The following is a 22,491-nucleotide window of genomic DNA, read 5'->3' as shown; positions in this document are numbered from 1 at the left end:
TTTTGATGACTCTTCACTTGAAAGTCCCGTGCATGCTTCATTTCAGGGAGGAGACAGAGATCGCGGCAGTGACCACAGCCTCTGTCCCATGATGATGCTTTGTTTGAGTATCCAAGCGTGCACTGAGATTCTCAAAACGAAGAGTCATCAAAAACTAAGTAGTAAAAAAATAAATAAAACAGTTAGTGTAGTGAGGGAATGGCAGGGACTTTTTAATTAAAGTATAATAGAAAATAGATGAGATTATGGCATTAAATAGGCTTACCTGCTCATGCTGACCCACTTCTTCATGCTTTCCCCAATAATTGCTTGCTCATTGAGATTGTCCTCTCAAGATTGTCAATCACCCTTAAAGTGGTTGTTCACTACTAGGACAACGCCTTCTCGTTCCTCATGTTTCGCTCCGTTAAAATAAAAACACCTATACTCACCTACGGTGCTGGCGCTGTTCCAGCAGTGTCAGCACTCGCCTTCCCAGGGCTCACATGAGGTTGTTATGTCATGTCTACCCTGCGCCCATTCAGCGTCAACTTCAGGATCCCTGTTTTCAGATGTATGGAACATCAACAAGAAGTCAGGGCTGCGGCTTCTCTCAGACTTCCTCTTGATATTTAATTTGTCCAAAGGATTAATGACGCCAGCTCTAATTGGTGCTCAGGGTTAACACTACCGTTTAAAAGTTTAGGGTCACTTAGAAATTTCCTTATTTTTGAAAGAAAAGCACTGTTTTTTCCAATGAAGCTAACATTAAATGATTCAGAAATACACTCTATACATTGTTAATGTGGTAAATGACTATTCTAGCTGCAAACGTCTGGTTTGTAATGCAATATCTTCATAGATGTATAGAGGCCCATTTCCAACAACCATCACTCCAGTGTTCTTATGGTACTTTGTGTTTGCTAACTGTGTAAGAAGGCTAATGGATGGTTAGAATACCCTTGAAAACCCTTGTGCAAGTATGTTAGCACAGCTGAAAACAGTTTGGCTGATTAGAGAACCTATAAACCTGCCCTTCCTTTGAGCTAGTTAAGAATCTGGAGCATTGCATTTGTTGGTTCCATTAAACTTTTGAAATGCCCAGAAAAAAAGAACTTTCATGTGAAACTCGACAGTCTATTCTTGTTCTTAGAAATATAGGCTATTCCATGCTAGAAGTTGCCAAGAAACTGAAGATTTCCTACAACGGTGTGTACTACCCCCTTCAGAGAAGAGCACAAACAGGCTCTATCCAGAGTAGAAAGAGAAGTGGGAGACCCAGCTGCACAACTGAGCAACAAGACAAGAAATCGACACCTCAACTGGCAGCTTCATTAAATAGTACACGCAAAACGCCAGTGTCAACGTCTACAGTGAAGAGGCGACTCTGGGATGCTGGCCTTCAGGGCAGAGTGGCAAAGAAGAAGCCACATCTGACACTGGCTAATAAAAGGAAAAGATTAATATGGGCAAAAGAACACAGACATCGGACAGAGGAAGATTGGTAAAAAGTGTTATGGACAGACTAATCCAAGTTTGAGGTGTTTGGATCCCACAGAAGAACATTTGTGAGACGCAGAACAACTGAAAAGATGCTGGAAGAGTGCCTGATGCCATCTGTCAAGCATGGTGGAGGTAATGTGATGGTCTGGGGTTGCATTGGTGCTGGTAAAGTAGGAGATTTGTACAAGGTAAAACAGATTTTGAATAAGGAAGGCCATCACTCCATTTTGCAATGCCATACCCTGTGGCAGCGCTTGATTGGAGCCAATTTCATCCTACAACAGGACAATGACCTAAATCACACCTCCAAATTATGCAAAAACCATTTAGGGAAGAAGCAGGCAGCTGGTATTCTATCTGTAATGGAGTGGCCAGTGCAATCATCAGATCTCAACCCCATTGAGCTGTTGTGATAGTAGCTTGACCGTATGGTACACAAAAAGTGCCCATCAAGCCAAACCAACTTGTGGGAGGGGCTTCTGGAAGCATGGGATGAAATTTCTCCAGATTACCTCAGCAAATTAACTGCTAGAATGCCAAAGGTGGGAAGGTCCTCCAAGATTTTCTTCTTGTGGTATTGTTTGATGGAAGATTTGAGAGCCATTTGTTTTATTGAGGGTAAACGTCAGGTCTCCACAAACTTTTGAAGTAGAAAGAGGAGGAATTAATTGAATAATCCATGCAAATTATTCTTACCACCCAGACATTTGGAATTTCAGAATGGTTGGGGCTAGGGAACAGGGCCAGACTAACCATCTTGCAAATGCCACATGGGCTGGTCTAGCAGTGGGCTGGATCAACCTGCAGGATTTGTAATCTTGATCCTCTGTTCACTGCTTCACCCCTTACTACTGCAAGACACAGTCTGCTTCTGGCCTGCTGGAGGCCAGGGTAACACAAGGGATGTTAGCCAGTGCGATGACTTTACGTTATTGTTTGCCAGAGCCTCCAATGTACACCTCATATCAGGAGGAGGATGTGGTTATATACTGAGGATCAGAGAGGAGCAATGTACTGAAGGGGTATGCAGAAGGGCTGAGAGGAACGATGTCACAGGACGGAGGTGTACAGAGAAGGGCCGAGAGCAGTGATGTACTACAGAAGGGCGCTGTATACAGAGGGACTGACAGATATAATCTACTGCAGGGAAGGGCTGTATACAGAAGGGCTACCCCAAGACAGGAGTGCTTTTTTGTAACATGCAAATGTATGCTGGAAGACGCTGAAGGGAGGAGTGTAGAGTTGAGCTAAATTATTCACAGGACAGCATACCTCCCAACTTTTGAAGAACAGAGAGTATGACAGACAATGTGGTGCATCGCACAGCAAATTTTGTCCACACCCCAATGCACGCCCATTTACCATTTCTTTCTATCCTGGCAGGAGGAGATGTCAGAGGAGCAGTGGCAGTGAGGAACATTCAGCAGACGCCCAAGACTGCAGGGCGTAGACACAAATCTGGGGCTATCCGCTGTATCCAGGACAGTAGGGACTAGAGATGAGCGGATGGATTCACGGGTCTTTGGTCCAGTGTGCAGATCAGTGGTCCCTGGTGGCTGGAAGGGAGGCCTTGAATCTCTTACCATTCGGCGTCCCCTAAGCAGCTTTTGATTAGCCCGGACTGGTGCAACATCATCTGTGCATCCTGCTCATCTGTAGTTGGGACCTGTAAATTATTTTTTGTTCCTTCATTCACAGTTGGGGCCGCCAGAACTCTCTCATCTTGATGTAGCTTCACTATACATCTAGCTTTTTTTTTGTCTGTAAGGCATGTTCACACTTTACAGAAATAGCGTTTTTGTTTCCTGCAGGATCCGCACCAAACTACACAATAACAATCTTCTAACCCAATTTTTCTGCAGATGTGAAGTCGCATTTTTAATTTTTTTTTTTATAGTACAGAAAAGCTTTGATTCTGCATTTAATAAAGTAACTGCAGCTATTTACATGCATTTTTTTAGGCTCCGCATAGAAGCATCTAGAAAAAACGCACAGGGGGAGCCTTTTTGGTTAAAGTAGTTCTTATTAAGGATTTTTTTTACATAAATGGGGTGGGTATGTGCACACGTTGCGGATTATCTGCGGATCTGCAGCGTTTTTTGCAGTGCAGAAACGCTGCAGATCCGCAATTGATTTACAGTACAATGTAAATCAATGAGGAAAAAAAAATGCTGTGCACACTTTGCGGAAAATCCGCTGTGGAAACGCTGCGGTTTAAAAGAAGTAGCATGTCACTTTTTTTTGTGAATCTGCAGCGTTTTTGTACCCATTCCATTATAGAAAACCGCAGGGGTAAAAACGCAGCAAATCCGCAAGAAAACCGCAGCAAAAACGCACAAAAAAACCCGCTGCGGAACTGCACAAAAAACCGCAGGTGCGTTTTCTGCCAGGAGAGACAGAATCCGCACCAGAAATTCCTAAGCCTAATCCGCAATGTGTGCACATAGACTAAAGAAAAAGGGAAGAGACATATTATAAATACACAGTAGTATAGACGCATAGAATAACAAAATAAAAGCAAAAAAGCGACATTTAAAGAGATGAAAGATATAGGGAAAATAAATAGTGGAAAGGGTTAAGGATGAGAAGGGAGAAGGAAAAATATGGTTTATTAAGGAAAATAGGGTAAAAGAAAAAATGTAAGGGATAGAAGGAAAATGAAAAAGATTGGTATGTACAGGATAGGCAAAGAAAAGGGTTTACGATACACATAAGTGTTAAGGACTGACCTGCGTTGGAGTAGTGATATTGCAATCACTAGGGGCAGCATAATTAGGATATAGCTAGAGGTCGGTACACGGAGCATCAGTGTAATTGGAAGGATAAGCAGGAATCGTGGTCAGGATATAGCCAGAGGTCGGTACACGGAACAGCAGCATAGTTGGGAGGATAAACAGGTAACATAGTTAGGAAAAGCCAGAGGTCAGCACATGGAGCAGCAGTATAGTTGGGAGAATAAGCAGGTAACGTAGTCAGGATATAGCCAGAGGCCAGTACACGGAGCTGCAGTATAGTTGGGAGGATAAGCAGGTAACATAGTCAGGATATAGCCAGAGGTCTGTACACAGAGTAGCAGTAGCATCTTGAGGATAAGCAGCAGGTGGGAAGAAGCTAGACTAAAGACTGGGAGCTCAATATTCTCACAATGAAGGAAGTGCAGTGCCAGGTTTAAGAAGGGTGTTCATCAGGAGTTGACAGGGTAAGCCAATCAGGAACTTGGGGTGGACATCAGGAACAACACAGGTAGTAGTATCTGATATAGCAAGGAACTGTCCAGCGAACTGAATAGCTCAGAGGGAAGAGCAACTGCCTGGTGCACAAGAGCTGCTGGGTTTCAATCCTGACAATGCATATAAACACACATATATATATATATATATATATATATATATATATATATATATACAGTGGGGCAAAAAAGTATTTAGTCAGTCAGCAATAGTGCAAGTTCCACCACTTAAAAAGATGAGAGGCGTCTGTAATTTACATCATAGGTAGACCTCAACTATGGGAGACAAACTGAGAAAAAAAAATCCAGAAAATCACATTGTCTGTTTTTTTATCATTTTATTTGCATATTATGGTGGAAAATAAGTATTTGGTCAGAAACAAACAATCAAGATTTCTGGCTCTCACACACCTGTAACTTCTTCTTTAAGAGTCTCCTCTTTCCTCCACTCATTACCTGTAGTAATGGCACCTGTTTAAACTTGTTATCAGTATAAAAAGACACCTGTGCACACCCTCAAACAGTCTGACTCCAAACTCCACTATGGTGAAGACCAAAGAGCTGTCAAAGGACACCAGAAACAAAATTGGAGCCCTGCACCAGGCTGGGAAGACTGAATCTGCAATAGCCAACCAGCTTGGAGTGAAGAAATCAACAGTGGGAGCAATAATTAGAAAATGGAAGACATTCAAGACCACTGATAATCTCCCTCGATCTGGGGTTCCACGCAAAATCCCACCCCGTGGGGTCAGAATGATCACAAGAACGGTGAGCAAAAATCCCAGAACCACGCGGGGGGACCTAGTGAATGAACTGCAGAGAGCTGGGACCAATGTAACAAGGCCTACCATAAGTAACACACTACGCCACCATGGACTCAGATCCTGCAGTGCCAGACGTGTCCCACTGCTTAAGCCAGTACATGTCCGGGCCCGTCTGAAGTTTGCTAGAGAGCATTTGGATGATCCAGAGGAGTTTTGGGAGAATGTCCTATGGTCTGATGAAACCAAACTGGAACTGTTTGGTAGAAACACAACTTGTCGTGTTTGGAGGAAAAAGAATACTGAGTTGCATCCATCAAACACCATACCTACTGTAAAGCATGGTGGTGGAAACATCAAGCTTTGGGGCTGTTTCTCTGCAAAGGGGCCAGGACGACTGATCCGGGTACATGAAAGAATGAATGGGGCCATGTATCGTGAGATTTTGAGTGCAAACCTCCTTCCATCAGCAAGGGCATTGAAGATGAAACGTGGCTGGGTCTTTCAACATGACAATGATCCAAAGCATATATAAGTCTCTAATCACTGCACACTTTACAACAAGATTTATGCTTCAAAATCATGTGTATTTTATTATGAATGAAGAGGCGACAAGTATAGACGTTTCGGCCACTCTGTGGCCTTGATCACTGTGTCGCTGGAAAAGATAGAAAACAAATATACATAAGGCATATAACATACATACAGTATTTACAATATTTACAAAAGATATACAATATATCAAGTATCGTGGGGAGTAGAGGTCATGTCAGAGTGGCCTCTGACAGGGTCCTAGAATAAGATTGGAACATACTTAAGAGACATAAGAGAGAGATAGATGTACCAGCGAAAAGACCTCCTAGATATATTAGAGGTCTAATAAGCTATGGGTAGGGAGACAAGAGCTACAGATTCTAGAAAAGAAAAGAGACATACCGTAGTGATGTGTCGCTGAGTAATGCTCGAACGTCCTGGATTAGTCTGGGTCAAAGTCTGGATAACCTGGTGAGAGTTAGTCATAGTGAGTCCTATGTCATATAGTGGTTTTAAAGGAGCTACCCCGTAATATTATTGGGACCATGTATAAAGGGTACTAGGATACAGGTGTAATATGGCCAGAGGAGCGTGTGACTGTATATCATTGGTGGCGCGTGATATGGAAAAAAGGCATAATTACCCCTGGTAATAAACTGTACCAGTCCAAGTAGTAAGTGTGTCCTCCTTTGAGCAGCTGCTCGAGCTGTATGAGCCCAAAATGATATAGAAGCCGCTGTAATAGGATTCAATATACGGAAATAATTAATCTAACGCAATGGGCAACATATGACGGGGACAGAGGTGTGTACTTACACCAGGCAATGTGGTGGATGCGCTTTCCTTGGTTAAATGCACTAGTAGAGCTGTATGAGCCCAGGTTGTGTAGATGCCACTAAAATGGGATTAGATATATGGAAGTAAATAATGTGACAAAAATGGAAAAAGTATAAGAGGGGTAGAGGTGTGTACTTACACCAGCAATTATGGTGAGTGTGCTCTCTTTGGTGAGGCGTAATCCTAGAGCTATATGAGCCCAGATAATGTGGATGCCACTAAATAGGGGGAAATCGAATACATAAAGGTAAGTGACCTGACATGATGGGTAATATACAACTGTGGCATCAAGGTGTACTTACACCGGTAAAAATAGTAGGTGCGCCTTCTTGGTTGTAGCGCAACACTGGAGCTGTGTGAGCCCAGATTCCGGGTTATGCAGACGCCACTGAAAAGAGAGTTTACCGTGAGAGCTAAAATGTAATAGGCAAATAGTGTTTGTAGCCCAGGTGTGTACTTACATGTGAACAGGTTTGAAGAGGTGCTGGCACATCCGTGCCTTAGCAATGGGACGCCTGGAAGAGAGCGGGCTGAGCGCTCATAAATAGCGCTCATAGGTCAGGTGACCGGAAGTGGGGAGGACCGCAGACGCATGCGCTGTGCGGTAATCCAAGCTTGTTTGGGGGTTGCCTGGCAACGTCGGCATAGGCGCATTGTCTCTGAGGGCAAACCTAGTGAGGAACGTCGGCGCTTGCGCAATTTGCGGTGGGCGTACCTGCTGTATAGATGATGTAAACTACGGTAATGTCAAAGAGAAGGGAATGGAATGAGTAAAGTGTGTAGTAGAGCTGTAATTGAACAGAGAAGTAAATTCATATGCATGGGACCTGAACTAGATCGTCTATTGCTGGATATATATGGGAGGAAGAAGTGATGAATACAATCATAATCATCCAGGTGGTGGCTGTTGTCATATGAGTGAAAAAGCAGTCCAGAATACGGCAGTGTTAAAGGCAATTGCGATGGTAAACATATATGTAATATGAGGTAATTATGAAGATGGTATATATAAGTCATACATATAGTGTGACGTTATGGGAGTCAGTGGAGAATAATACACCATAACAGAGCTAAGGGATGGTAAATACAGAGTAGATCATAAATACAGTATGACGTTATGGGAGTCAGTAGAGAATAATAAACCATGAAAGTAACACAAACAGAACGTAAAATATAAGGTGAATACAATAAATCATAAACGTATTAAAATATTATAGGAGTCCAAACCATAAAAATAATAAACATAGAAATTAATATAAATGGAGCTAGAACGCAAAATATAGGATAAATATAATAAATCATAAACGTAATATAATGTTGTAGGAGTCCAAACCATAAAAAAGTAAAGTATGAAATTAATACAGACGGATCTGGAACATAAAATGTATAGGATAAATGTAATGAATCATACACGTAATGTGATATCTGTAGGAGTCCAAACCATAAAAATTGAGAGACAAATGACGGAAGAAAGGAAAAGAGAACAAAGAAAAAAGAAAAAAAGCGAAAAGAAAAGAAAAATCTGAAGTTCAGTCTTACCCAGTCAGAGTTATTTGCAAGAGTACGTAGGTTAGGGAGAATTAGTTCATCTATGGAGAGAAGACAAGGTATTAGACTAGCCAATCTATATCGCGGTTAAGGCCTTTAGGGTGGAGTGTGTCAAGAGTGTAGATCCAATATGTTTCTCGCTGCTTCAACATTTGGATGTGGTTACCACCCCTCCTTGGTCTGGTGACTCTTTCAATAACTTGAAATCTAAGTTGGGCTACATTGTGCTTGGCCTCTTTGAAGTGTGCTGGTAAGGGCAACCACGTTTTTTCACACCTGATGGTGGATTTATGAGCAGAGATTCGGTCCCTGATGGCCTGGGTCGTTTCACCTACATATAATAGGCCACAGGGACATTTAACAATGTAAACCACAAAGTTCGACTCGCAGGTGTAGTAATCCTTAATCGGATATGATTTCCCTGTTCTTGGGTGAACCACTTCATTTCCTTTGATTATGTTGGAGCAGCACATACAACTGAGACAAGGAAATGTGCCTGTTCTTGTCTGACCACTCAAGGTTCTGGTACCCAACATCCTTCCTGGTCCTAGGTCAGCTCGGACTACCCTGTCCCTAATATTTTTAGGGCGTCTTGTGCACATTAATGGAGGATTGCTGAAGATGTTGATGTTAGGATATGCCCTATGTAGAAGGGGCCAGTGTCTCCGAATTAGGTTGTGGACCCTAAGCATGGAGGGATGATGATAGTGGACAAAAGGTATCCTAGGAGTTTTATTAGTCATAGTTGGGCTGGTTGTGTTTTCATTAAGTGTTCTCGTGTATTCTGTTTCCAGTAATTGTACTGGATAATCCCGGGCCCTGAATTTTTTCGACATTTCATTCAGTCTCGTTTCCCTTGTGATAGGGTCAGAGACTATCCTGGAGACCCTCTTAAATTGGGACCTAGGGAGGCTGTTTTTGGTGGCTCTAGGGTGACAACTGCTGTATAGAAGTAAGCTGTTGCAGTCTGTGGGTTTGATGTAGATGTCAGTGCTTAAAGTGCCCATATGGTCCTTGATGACCTTGGTGTCTAGAAATGCGACCGTATCCGTCTGGTAGGTGATAGTGAATGATAATTCAGGTCTGATGGAATTCATATGGTTGTAGAATTCGAGAAGGCTTTTTTGGTCCCCTCGCCAAATGCAAAAAATGTCATCAATATAACGGTACCAGGCTAATGCCTGGTCCTGAAAGGTGGTATTACAATAGATATGATCTCTTTCAAACCGATCCATGTACAGGTTGGCGTACGCTGGAGCTACGTTGGATCCCATGGCGGTCCCGCAGCATTGTACATAGAAATCATCCTCAAAAAGGAAATAATTTTCCCTCAGGACAAGGTTCAGGAGTTCTAGGCACAGTTGTTGTGTTCCACTGTCAATCTCAGCTTCCTCTAGGGTAAGCCTTACAGCATCAATGCCCTTGTCGTGTGTGATCGATGTGTACAGACTATTTACATCCATGGTACATAGGATGCTGTCGGGCGGGACCTGGTTAATAGCATGTAGTTTCTGTAAGAAGTCTCCTGTGTCTAAGAGAAAGGATTTGGTGTCCCGAGTGTATGGTGTAAGAATTTTCTCCAGAAAGATTGAGAGAGGATTGAGGATAGAGTCCGTAGAAGCAACAATCGGGCGGCCTGGTGGGTTTTGAAGGTTTTTGTGTATTTTGGGGAGTATGTATATCACAGGTGTGACCGGATGGTGGTTTATTAAATAGGTCCTTGTTTTGTTGTCAATGGTCTTGAGATCAATGTGTCTGTCTAGGACTGACGTGATTTTGTGTCGAATGGTGAATGTAGGATCATTCTGTATCCTCTTATATGTGTTGGTATCAGACAGTTGTCTTTTGATTTCTGATACATAGTAACTCCTGTTCATGATCACAATGGCACCCCCCTTGTCCGCTGGTTTTATAACAATGTTTTTGTTGTCCCTGAGAGATTCTAGGGCTTGTTTCTCGGTAGAATTAAGATTGTGGCGGACAGGGAGGAAGCCAAGGCGATGGTCGTGGATGGTCTGTTTGATGTCTCTATCGAGGAGGTTGATGAATGTCTCAACCGCATGGTTGGTTTTAGGTGGCATGAAATTACTCGGGGTACGTAGTCCCAGGGTCCCTATGGTGATCTTGGGATCTGCGCCACGGTTAGGTACTGTACCTAATGTGTTGGTGCCGGATTGGGAGGTGGTATTGAAGTGGACTTTAAGTCTGATATTTCTATAGAAGCGATGGAGATCTTTCTCAAGTTGGAAAGAATCCCACCTAGGTGTGGGGCAAAAGGACAGGCCCATGTTTAGCACTTTAAGTTCAGTGGGAGAAAGAGAGTAGTCAGAGATATTAATTACATTGTTTGGACTCCTACCTTGGACCGGAGTGTCATCTGATGATCTGCGTCCTTTTTTCTTTGCCCTCCGTACTGGCGTGCGTTTGCTCCTAAAAAAGCCGAGGATCTCGTGGTGTGGGGACCACCAGCGTCGCTGCCTGAGCCTGGTGACGAGTCCCCTGCAGCCGAGGAGCCCCCTGAGGGATGGTTGCTTCCTGCTGGTCGGCGGAATCTTGACCGTTGTCGTCTGGGGATCGGGTCCTCCCATTTGTACACACGATTATTTAGATAGTCCTCTGTATCTCTTTGAAATTTCGCACGTTTCCTCTCTTCCAGATTTTTTTGGTGTGTGGATAGTATAGAGTCAACCTTATTTTTGAGTGTAGTAAATTCAGTATCATTCAAAGTTGTGGTGAGTTGGGTTTCAATGTTGGTAATCTTCACCTCCGTCTCTTTAATTGCTTCTTGTAGGTATTCGATTGTTAATAAAATAATGTCCAACGAACATTTGTTCAAAATCTTTTGAAAAGTGGCGCAGTATTGGTCATTCTCTGAGAAGAGTGTAGGTCGTAGGTGGCTACGTAGACCACGGGGAATCTTGCCTTGTCTATGGTACTCCCCAAGGGTGGCACAGTGTAAATCAAAGGAGATGAGTTTCTTCTTCTCTCTTTCCCAGTCCCTTGTTTTGATGTCCTTACTGGGTACGTGGAGAAAGTCGGTTCCTTTCCTTATTCTTGATAGAATTGTGGACCCCGTGGCGTCATCGTAGGCGTAGGTTTCTGCTGACATCGGTTCTATCGGTGCTTAAAGCCAAAATTGGTTCAATGTACAAGTATAGAAATGGCTAGCACACGATCACGGGAAATAAGGTGCTAGTGAACGGGAAGTGATCCCAACAACATATATAAGTCTCTAATCACTGCACACTTTACAACAAGATTTATGCTTCAAAATCATGTGTATTTTATTATGAATGAAGAGGCGACAAGTATAGACGTTTCGGCCACTCTGTGGCCTTGATCACTGTGTCGCTGGAAAAGATAGAAAACAAATATACATAAGGCATATAACATACATACAGTATTTACAATATTTACAAAAGATATACAATATATCAAGTATCGTGGGGAGTAGAGGTCATGTCAGAGTGGCCTCTGACAGGGTCCTAGAATAAGATTGGAACATACTTAAGAGACATAAGAGAGAGATAGATGTACCAGCGAAAAGACCTCCTAGATATATTAGAGGTCTAATAAGCTATGGGTAGGGAGACAAGAGCTACAGATTCTAGAAAAGAAAAGAGACATACCGTAGTGATGTGTCGCTGAGTAATGCTCGAACGTCCTGGATTAGTCTGGGTCAAAGTCTGGATAACCTGGTGAGAGTTAGTCATAGTGAGTCCTATGTCATATAGTGGTTTTAAAGGAGCTACCCCGTAATATTATTGGGACCATGTATAAAGGGTACTAGGATACAGGTGTAATATGGCCAGAGGAGCGTGTGACTGTATATCATTGGTGGCGCGTGATATGGAAAAAAGGCATAATTACCCCTGGTAATAAACTGTACCAGTCCAAGTAGTAAGTGTGTCCTCCTTTGAGCAGCTGCTCGAGCTGTATGAGCCCAAAATGATATAGAAGCCGCTGTAATAGGATTCAATATACGGAAATAATTAATCTAACGCAATGGGCAACATATGACGGGGACAGAGGTGTGTACTTACACCAGGCAATGTGGTGGATGCGCTTTCCTTGGTTAAATGCACTAGTAGAGCTGTATGAGCCCAGGTTGTGTAGATGCCACTAAAATGGGATTAGATATATGGAAGTAAATAATGTGACAAAAATGGAAAAAGTATAAGAGGGGTAGAGGTGTGTACTTACACCAGCAATTATGGTGAGTGTGCTCTCTTTGGTGAGGCGTAATCCTAGAGCTATATGAGCCCAGATAATGTGGATGCCACTAAATAGGGGGAAATCGAATACATAAAGGTAAGTGACCTGACATGATGGGTAATATACAACTGTGGCATCAAGGTGTACTTACACCGGTAAAAATAGTAGGTGCGCCTTCTTGGTTGTAGCGCAACACTGGAGCTGTGTGAGCCCAGATTCCGGGTTATGCAGACGCCACTGAAAAGAGAGTTTACCGTGAGAGCTAAAATGTAATAGGCAAATAGTGTTTGTAGCCCAGGTGTGTACTTACATGTGAACAGGTTTGAAGAGGTGCTGGCACATCCGTGCCTTAGCAATGGGACGCCTGGAAGAGAGCGGGCTGAGCGCTCATAAATAGCGCTCATAGGTCAGGTGACCGGAAGTGGGGAGGACCGCAGACGCATGCGCTGTGCGGTAATCCAAGCTTGTTTGGGGGTTGCCTGGCAACGTCGGCATAGGCGCATTGTCTCTGAGGGCAAACCTAGTGAGGAACGTCGGCGCTTGCGCAATTTGCGGTGGGCGTACCTGCTGTATAGATGATGTAAACTACGGTAATGTCAAAGAGAAGGGAATGGAATGAGTAAAGTGTGTAGTAGAGCTGTAATTGAACAGAGAAGTAAATTCATATGCATGGGACCTGAACTAGATCGTCTATTGCTGGATATATATGGGAGGAAGAAGTGATGAATACAATCATAATCATCCAGGTGGTGGCTGTTGTCATATGAGTGAAAAAGCAGTCCAGAATACGGCAGTGTTAAAGGCAATTGCGATGGTAAACATATATGTAATATGAGGTAATTATGAAGATGGTATATATAAGTCATACATATAGTGTGACGTTATGGGAGTCAGTGGAGAATAATACACCATAACAGAGCTAAGGGATGGTAAATACAGAGTAGATCATAAATACAGTATGACGTTATGGGAGTCAGTAGAGAATAATAAACCATGAAAGTAACACAAACAGAACGTAAAATATAAGGTGAATACAATAAATCATAAACGTATTAAAATATTATAGGAGTCCAAACCATAAAAATAATAAACATAGAAATTAATATAAATGGAGCTAGAACGCAAAATATAGGATAAATATAATAAATCATAAACGTAATATAATGTTGTAGGAGTCCAAACCATAAAAAAGTAAAGTATGAAATTAATACAGACGGATCTGGAACATAAAATGTATAGGATAAATGTAATGAATCATACACGTAATGTGATATCTGTAGGAGTCCAAACCATAAAAATTGAGAGACAAATGACGGAAGAAAGGAAAAGAGAACAAAGAAAAAAGAAAAAAAGCGAAAAGAAAAGAAAAATCTGAAGTTCAGTCTTACCCAGTCAGAGTTATTTGCAAGAGTACGTAGGTTAGGGAGAATTAGTTCATCTATGGAGAGAAGACAAGGTATTAGACTAGCCAATCTATATCGCGGTTAAGGCCTTTAGGGTGGAGTGTGTCAAGAGTGTAGATCCAATATGTTTCTCGCTGCTTCAACATTTGGATGTGGTTACCACCCCTCCTTGGTCTGGTGACTCTTTCAATAACTTGAAATCTAAGTTGGGCTACATTGTGCTTGGCCTCTTTGAAGTGTGCTGGTAAGGGCAACCACGTTTTTTCACACCTGATGGTGGATTTATGAGCAGAGATTCGGTCCCTGATGGCCTGGGTCGTTTCACCTACATATAATAGGCCACAGGGACATTTAACAATGTAAACCACAAAGTTCGACTCGCAGGTGTAGTAATCCTTAATCGGATATGATTTCCCTGTTCTTGGGTGAACCACTTCATTTCCTTTGATTATGTTGGAGCAGCACATACAACTGAGACAAGGAAATGTGCCTGTTCTTGTCTGACCACTCAAGGTTCTGGTACCCAACATCCTTCCTGGTCCTAGGTCAGCTCGGACTACCCTGTCCCTAATATTTTTAGGGCGTCTTGTGCACATTAATGGAGGATTGCTGAAGATGTTGATGTTAGGATATGCCCTATGTAGAAGGGGCCAGTGTCTCCGAATTAGGTTGTGGACCCTAAGCATGGAGGGATGATGATAGTGGACAAAAGGTATCCTAGGAGTTTTATTAGTCATAGTTGGGCTGGTTGTGTTTTCATTAAGTGTTCTCGTGTATTCTGTTTCCAGTAATTGTACTGGATAATCCCGGGCCCTGAATTTTTTCGACATTTCATTCAGTCTCGTTTCCCTTGTGATAGGGTCAGAGACTATCCTGGAGACCCTCTTAAATTGGGACCTAGGGAGGCTGTTTTTGGTGGCTCTAGGGTGACAACTGCTGTATAGAAGTAAGCTGTTGCAGTCTGTGGGTTTGATGTAGATGTCAGTGCTTAAAGTGCCCATATGGTCCTTGATGACCTTGGTGTCTAGAAATGCGACCGTATCCGTCTGGTAGGTGATAGTGAATGATAATTCAGGTCTGATGGAATTCATATGGTTGTAGAATTCGAGAAGGCTTTTTTGGTCCCCTCGCCAAATGCAAAAAATGTCATCAATATAACGGTACCAGGCTAATGCCTGGTCCTGAAAGGTGGTATTACAATAGATATGATCTCTTTCAAACCGATCCATGTACAGGTTGGCGTACGCTGGAGCTACGTTGGATCCCATGGCGGTCCCGCAGCATTGTACATAGAAATCATCCTCAAAAAGGAAATAATTTTCCCTCAGGACAAGGTTCAGGAGTTCTAGGCACAGTTGTTGTGTTCCACTGTCAATCTCAGCTTCCTCTAGGGTAAGCCTTACAGCATCAATGCCCTTGTCGTGTGTGATCGATGTGTACAGACTATTTACATCCATGGTACATAGGATGCTGTCGGGCGGGACCTGGTTAATAGCATGTAGTTTCTGTAAGAAGTCTCCTGTGTCTAAGAGAAAGGATTTGGTGTCCCGAGTGTATGGTGTAAGAATTTTCTCCAGAAAGATTGAGAGAGGATTGAGGATAGAGTCCGTAGAAGCAACAATCGGGCGGCCTGGTGGGTTTTGAAGGTTTTTGTGTATTTTGGGGAGTATGTATATCACAGGTGTGACCGGATGGTGGTTTATTAAATAGGTCCTTGTTTTGTTGTCAATGGTCTTGAGATCAATGTGTCTGTCTAGGACTGACGTGATTTTGTGTCGAATGGTGAATGTAGGATCATTCTGTATCCTCTTATATGTGTTGGTATCAGACAGTTGTCTTTTGATTTCTGATACATAGTAACTCCTGTTCATGATCACAATGGCACCCCCCTTGTCCGCTGGTTTTATAACAATGTTTTTGTTGTCCCTGAGAGATTCTAGGGCTTGTTTCTCGGTAGAATTAAGATTGTGGCGGACAGGGAGGAAGCCAAGGCGATGGTCGTGGATGGTCTGTTTGATGTCTCTATCGAGGAGGTTGATGAATGTCTCAACCGCATGGTTGGTTTTAGGTGGCATGAAATTACTCGGGGTACGTAGTCCCAGGGTCCCTATGGTGATCTTGGGATCTGCGCCACGGTTAGGTACTGTACCTAATGTGTTGGTGCCGGATTGGGAGGTGGTATTGAAGTGGACTTTAAGTCTGATATTTCTATAGAAGCGATGGAGATCTTTCTCAAGTTGGAAAGAATCCCACCTAGGTGTGGGGCAAAAGGACAGGCCCATGTTTAGCACTTTAAGTTCAGTGGGAGAAAGAGAGTAGTCAGAGATATTAATTACATTGTTTGGACTCCTACCTTGGACCGGAGTGTCATCTGATGATCTGCGTCCTTTTTTCTTTGCCCTCCGTACTGGCGTGCGTTTGCTCCTAAAAAAGCCGAGGATCTCGTGGTGTGGGGACCACCAGCGTCGCTGCCTGAGCCTGGTGACGAGTCCCCTGCAGCCGAGGAGCCCCCTGAGGGATGGTTGCTTCCTGCTGGTCGGCGGAATCTTGACCGTTGTCGTCTGGGGATCGGGTCCTCCCATTTGTACACACGATTATTTAGATAGTCCTCTGTATCTCTTTGAAATTTCGCACGTTTCGGCTGCAGGACTTAAAGTGCTAAACATGGGCCTGTCCTTTTGCCCCACACCTAGGTGGGATTCTTTCCAACTTGAGAAAGATCTCCATCGCTTCTATAGAAATATCAGACTTAAAGTCCACTTCAATACCACCTCCCAATCCGGCACCAAGGTAGGAGTCCAAACAATGTAACCTAAAACCAACCATGCGGTTGAGACATTCATCAACCTCCTCGATAGAGACATCAAACAGACCATCCACGACCATCGCCTTGGCTTCCTCCCTGTCCGCCACAATCTTAATTCTACCGAGAAACAAGCCCTAGAATCTCTCAGGGACAACAAAAACATTGTTATAAAACCAGCGGACAAGGGGGGTGCCATTGTGATCATGAACAGGAGTTACTATGTATCAGAAATCAAAAGACAACTGTCTGATACCAACACATATAAGAGGATACAGAATGATCCTACATTCACCATTCGACACAAAATCACGTCAGTCCTAGACAGACACATTGATCTCAAGACCATTGACAACAAAACAAGGACCTATTTAATAAACCACCATCCGGTCACACCTGTGATATACATACTCCCCAAAATACACAAAAACCTTCAAAACCCACCAGGCCGCCCGATTGTTGCTTCTACGGACTCTATCCTCAATCCTCTCTCAATCTTTCTGGAGAAAATTCTTACACCATACACTCGGGACACCAAATCCTTTCTCTTAGACACAGGAGACTTCTTACAGAAACTACATGCTATTAACCAGGTCCCGCCCGACAGCATCCTATGTACCATGGATGTAAATAGTCTGTACACATCGATCACACACGACAAGGGCATTGATGCTGTAAGGCTTACCCTAGAGGAAGCTGAGATTGACAGTGGAACACAACAACTGTGCCTAGAACTCCTGAACCTTGTCCTGAGGGAAAATTATTTCCTTTTTGAGGATGATTTCTATGTACAATGCTGCGGGACCGCCATGGGATCCAACGTAGCTCCAGCGTACGCCAACCTGTACATGGATCGGTTTGAAAGAGATCATATCTATTGTAATACCACCTTTCAGGACCAGGCATTAGCCTGGTACCGTTATATTGATGACATTTTTTGCATTTGGCGAGGGGACCAAAAAAGCCTTCTCGAATTCTACAACCATATAAATTCCATCAGACCTGAATTATCATTCACTATCACCTACCAGACGGATACGGTCGCATTTCTAGACACCAAGGTCATCAAGGACCATATGGGCACTTTAAGCACTGACATCTACATCAAACCCACAGACTGCAACAGCTTACTTCTATACAGCAGTTGTCACCCTAGAGCCACCAAAAACAGCCTCCCTAGGTCCCAATTTAAGAGGGTCTCCAGGATAGTCTCTGACCCTATCACAAGGGAAACGAGACTGAATGAAATGTCGAAAAAATTCAGGGCCCGGGATTATCCAGTACAATTACTGGAAACAGAATACACGAGAACACTTAATGAAAACACAACCAGCCCAACTATGACTAATAAAACTCCTAGGATACCTTTTGTCCACTATCATCATCCCTCCATGCTTAGGGTCCACAACCTAATTCGGAGACACTGGCCCCTTCTACATAGGGCATATCCTAACATCAACATCTTCAGCAATCCTCCATTAATGTGCACAAGACGCCCTAAAAATATTAGGGACAGGGTAGTCCGAGCTGACCTAGGACCAGGAAGGATGTTGGGTACCAGAACCTTGAGTGGTCAGACAAGAACAGGCACATTTCCTTGTCTCAGTTGTATGTGCTGCTCCAACATAATCAAAGGAAATGAAGTGGTTCACCCAAGAACAGGGAAATCATATCCGATTAAGGATTACTACACCTGCGAGTCGAACTTTGTGGTTTACATTGTTAAATGTCCCTGTGGCCTATTATATGTAGGTGAAACGACCCAGGCCATCAGGGACCGAATCTCTGCTCATAAATCCACCATCAGGTGTGAAAAAACGTGGTTGCCCTTACCAGCACACTTCAAAGAGGCCAAGCACAATGTAGCCCAACTTAGATTTCAAGTTATTGAAAGAGTCACCAGACCAAGGAGGGGTGGTAACCACATCCAAATGTTGAAGCAGCGAGAAACATATTGGATCTACACTCTTGACACACTCCACCCTAAAGGCCTTAACCGCGATATAGATTGGCTAGTCTAATACCTTGTCTTCTCTCCATAGATGAACTAATTCTCCCTAACCTACGTACTCTTGCAAATAACTCTGACTGGGTAAGACTGAACTTCAGATTTTTCTTTTCTTTTCGCTTTTTTTCTTTTTTCTTTGTTCTCTTTTCCTTTCTTCCGTCATTTGTCTCTCAATTTTTATGGTTTGGACTCCTACAGATATCACATTACGTGTATGATTCATTACATTTATCCTATACATTTTATGTTCCAGATCCGTCTGTATTAATTTCATACTTTACTTTTTTATGGTTTGGACTCCTACAACATTATATTACGTTTATGATTTATTATATTTATCCTATATTTTGCGTTCTAGCTCCATTTATATTAATTTCTATGTTTATTATTTTTATGGTTTGGACTCCTATAATATTTTAATACGTTTATGATTTATTGTATTCACCTTATATTTTACGTTCTGTTTGTGTTACTTTCATGGTTTATTATTCTCTACTGACTCCCATAACGTCATACTGTATTTATGATCTACTCTGTATTTACCATCCCTTAGCTCTGTTATGGTGTATTATTCTCCACTGACTCCCATAACGTCACACTATATGTATGACTTATATATACCATCTTCATAATTACCTCATATTACATATATGTTTACCATCGCAATTGCCTTTAACACTGCCGTATTCTGGACTGCTTTTTCACTCATATGACAACAGCCACCACCTGGATGATTATGATTGTATTCATCACTTCTTCCTCCCATATATATCCAGCAATAGACGATCTAGTTCAGGTCCCATGCATATGAATTTACTTCTCTGTTCAATTACAGCTCTACTACACACTTTACTCATTCCATTCCCTTCTCTTTGACATTACCGTAGTTTACATCATCTATACAGCAGGTACGCCCACCGCAAATTGCGCAAGCGCCGACGTTCCTCACTAGGTTTGCCCTCAGAGACAATGCGCCTATGCCGACGTTGCCAGGCAACCCCCAAACAAGCTTGGATTACCGCACAGCGCATGCGTCTGCGGTCCTCCCCACTTCCGGTCACCTGACCTATGAGCGCTATTTATGAGCGCTCAGCCCGCTCTCTTCCAGGCGTCCCATTGCTAAGGCACGGATGTGCCAGCACCTCTTCAAACCTGTTCACATGTAAGTACACACCTGGGCTACAAACACTATTTGCCTATTACATTTTAGCTCTCACGGTAAACTCTCTTTTCAGTGGCGTCTGCATAACCCGGAATCTGGGCTCACACAGCTCCAGTGTTGCGCTACAACCAAGAAGGCGCACCTACTATTTTTACCGGTGTAAGTACACCTTGATGCCACAGTTGTATATTACCCATCATGTCAGGTCACTTACCTTTATGTATTCGATTTCCCCCTATTTAGTGGCATCCACATTATCTGGGCTCATATAGCTCTAGGATTACGCCTCACCAAAGAGAGCACACTCACCATAATTGCTGGTGTAAGTACACACCTCTACCCCTCTTATACTTTTTCCATTTTTGTCACATTATTTACTTCCATATATCTAATCCCATTTTAGTGGCATCTACACAACCTGGGCTCATACAGCTCTACTAGTGCATTTAACCAAGGAAAGCGCATCCACCACATTGCCTGGTGTAAGTACACACCTCTGTCCCCGTCATATGTTGCCCATTGCGTTAGATTAATTATTTCCGTATATTGAATCCTATTACAGCGGCTTCTATATCATTTTGGGCTCATACAGCTCGAGCAGCTGCTCAAAGGAGGACACACTTACTACTTGGACTGGTACAGTTTATTACCAGGGGTAATTATGCCTTTTTTCCATATCACGCGCCACCAATGATATACAGTCACACGCTCCTCTGGCCATATTACACCTGTATCCTAGTACCCTTTATACATGGTCCCAATAATATTACGGGGTAGCTCCTTTAAAACCACTATATGACATAGGACTCACTATGACTAACTCTCACCAGGTTATCCAGACTTTGACCCAGACTAATCCAGGACGTTCGAGCATTACTCAGCGACACATCACTACGGTATGTCTCTTTTCTTTTCTAGAATCTGTAGCTCTTGTCTCCCTACCCATAGCTTATTAGACCTCTAATATATCTAGGAGGTCTTTTCGCTGGTACATCTATCTCTCTCTTATGTCTCTTAAGTATGTTCCAATCTTATTCTAGGACCCTGTCAGAGGCCACTCTGACATGACCTCTACTCCCCACGATACTTGATATATTGTATATCTTTTGTAAATATTGCAAATACTGTATGTATGTTATATGCCTTATGTATATTTGTTTTCTATCTTTTCCAGCGACACAGTGATCAAGGTCACAGAGTGGCCGAAACGTCTATACTTGTCGCCTCTTCATTCATAATAAAATACACATGATTTTGAAGCATAAATCTTGTTGTAAAGTGTGCAGTGATTAGAGACTTATATATGTTGTTGGGATCACTTCCCGTTCACTAGCACCTTATTTCCCGTGATCGTGTGCTAGCCATTTCTATACTTGTACAATGATCCAAAGCACACCGCCAGGGCAACGAAGGAGTGGCTTCGTAAGAAGCATTTCAAGGTCCTGGAGTGGCCTAGCCAGTCTCCAGATCTCAACCCTATAGAAAACCTTTGGAGAGAGTTGAAAGTCCGTGTTGCCAAGCGAAAAGCCAAAAACATCACTGCTCTAGAGGAGATCTGCATGGAGGAATGGGCCAACATACCAACAACAGTGTGTGGCAACCTTGTGAAGACTTACAGAAAACGTTTGACCTCTGTCATTGCCAACAAAGGACATATAACAAAGTATTGAGATGAAATTTTGTTTCTGACCAAATACTTATTTTCCACCATAATATGCAAATAAAATGATAAAAAAACAGACAATGTGATTTTCTGGATTTTTTTTTCTCAGTTTGTCTCCCATAGTTGAGGTCTACCTATGATGTAAATTACAGACGCCTCTCATCTTTTTAAGTGGTGGAACTTGCACTATTGCTGACTGACTAAATACTTTTTTGCCCCACTGTATATATATATATATATATATATATATATATATATATATATATATATATATATATATATAAAATATATATAATATATATACATATATACAGTCATGGCCAAAAGTATTCACACCCCTGCAATTCTGTCAGATAATACTCAGTTTCTTCCTGAAAATGATTGCAAACACAAATTCTTTGGTATTATTATCTTTATTTAATTTATCTTAACCCCTTACTGACATCGGACGGGATAGTACGTCCGATGTCAGCTCCCCTGCTTTGATGCAGGGCTCCGCGGTGAGCCCGCATCAAAGCCGGGACATGTCAGCTGTTTTGAACAGCTGACATGTGCCCGTAATAGCGGCGGGTGAAATCGCGATTCACCCGCCGCTATTAACTAGTTAAATGCCGCTGTCAAACGCAGACAGCGGCATTTAACTACTGCATCCGGCCGGGCGGCCGGATATGAGCGCATCGCCGACCCCCGTCACATGATCGGAGGTCGGCGATGCTTCTCCATTGTAACCATAGAGGTCCTTGAGACCTCTATGGTTACTGATCGCCGGTAGCTGTGAGCGCCACCCTGTGGTCGGCGCTCACAGCACACCTGCATTTCTGCTACATAGCAGGGAACAGCAGATCG

At 42.8% G+C, this 22,491-nt stretch overlaps 1 protein-coding gene across 2 annotated transcripts; it reads right to left on the bottom strand.

Moving 5' to 3' along the window:
- Positions 1-7,941: 7,941 nt before the first annotated feature.
- On the bottom strand, positions 7,942-13,504 carry LOC143818060 (uncharacterized). 2 transcript variants are annotated; one of them, XM_077299490.1, is made up of 3 exons: positions 12,435-13,504; positions 10,751-12,354; positions 7,942-8,432 (listed from the first exon to the last, which is right to left on the bottom strand). In XM_077299490.1, the coding sequence occupies exons 2-3, from the start codon at positions 11,498-11,500 to the stop codon at positions 8,424-8,426; spliced, it is 759 nt and encodes a 252-aa protein (XP_077155605.1). In that variant the 5' UTR covers positions 11,501-12,354; positions 12,435-13,504; the 3' UTR covers positions 7,942-8,423. The 2 variants fall into 2 exon arrangements, with proteins under 2 accessions (XP_077155605.1, XP_077155604.1); XM_077299489.1 differs by having other exon boundaries at positions 10,751-13,504.
- Positions 13,505-22,491: the final 8,987 nt, after the last annotated feature.

This window comes from Ranitomeya variabilis, chromosome 3 (genome assembly GCF_051348905.1).
Source record: "Ranitomeya variabilis isolate aRanVar5 chromosome 3, aRanVar5.hap1, whole genome shotgun sequence".
NCBI lineage: Eukaryota > Metazoa > Chordata > Amphibia > Anura > Dendrobatidae > Ranitomeya > Ranitomeya variabilis.
Note: the sequence above shows the minus strand (reverse complement) of the source record. Positions and strands in the feature narration are given on the sequence as shown.

Coding starts and splice junctions, on each gene's coding strand:
- LOC143818060 (XM_077299489.1), bottom strand. CDS start 11,500: ATGTCAGCAGAAACCTACGCCTACGATGACGCCACGGGGTCCACAATT.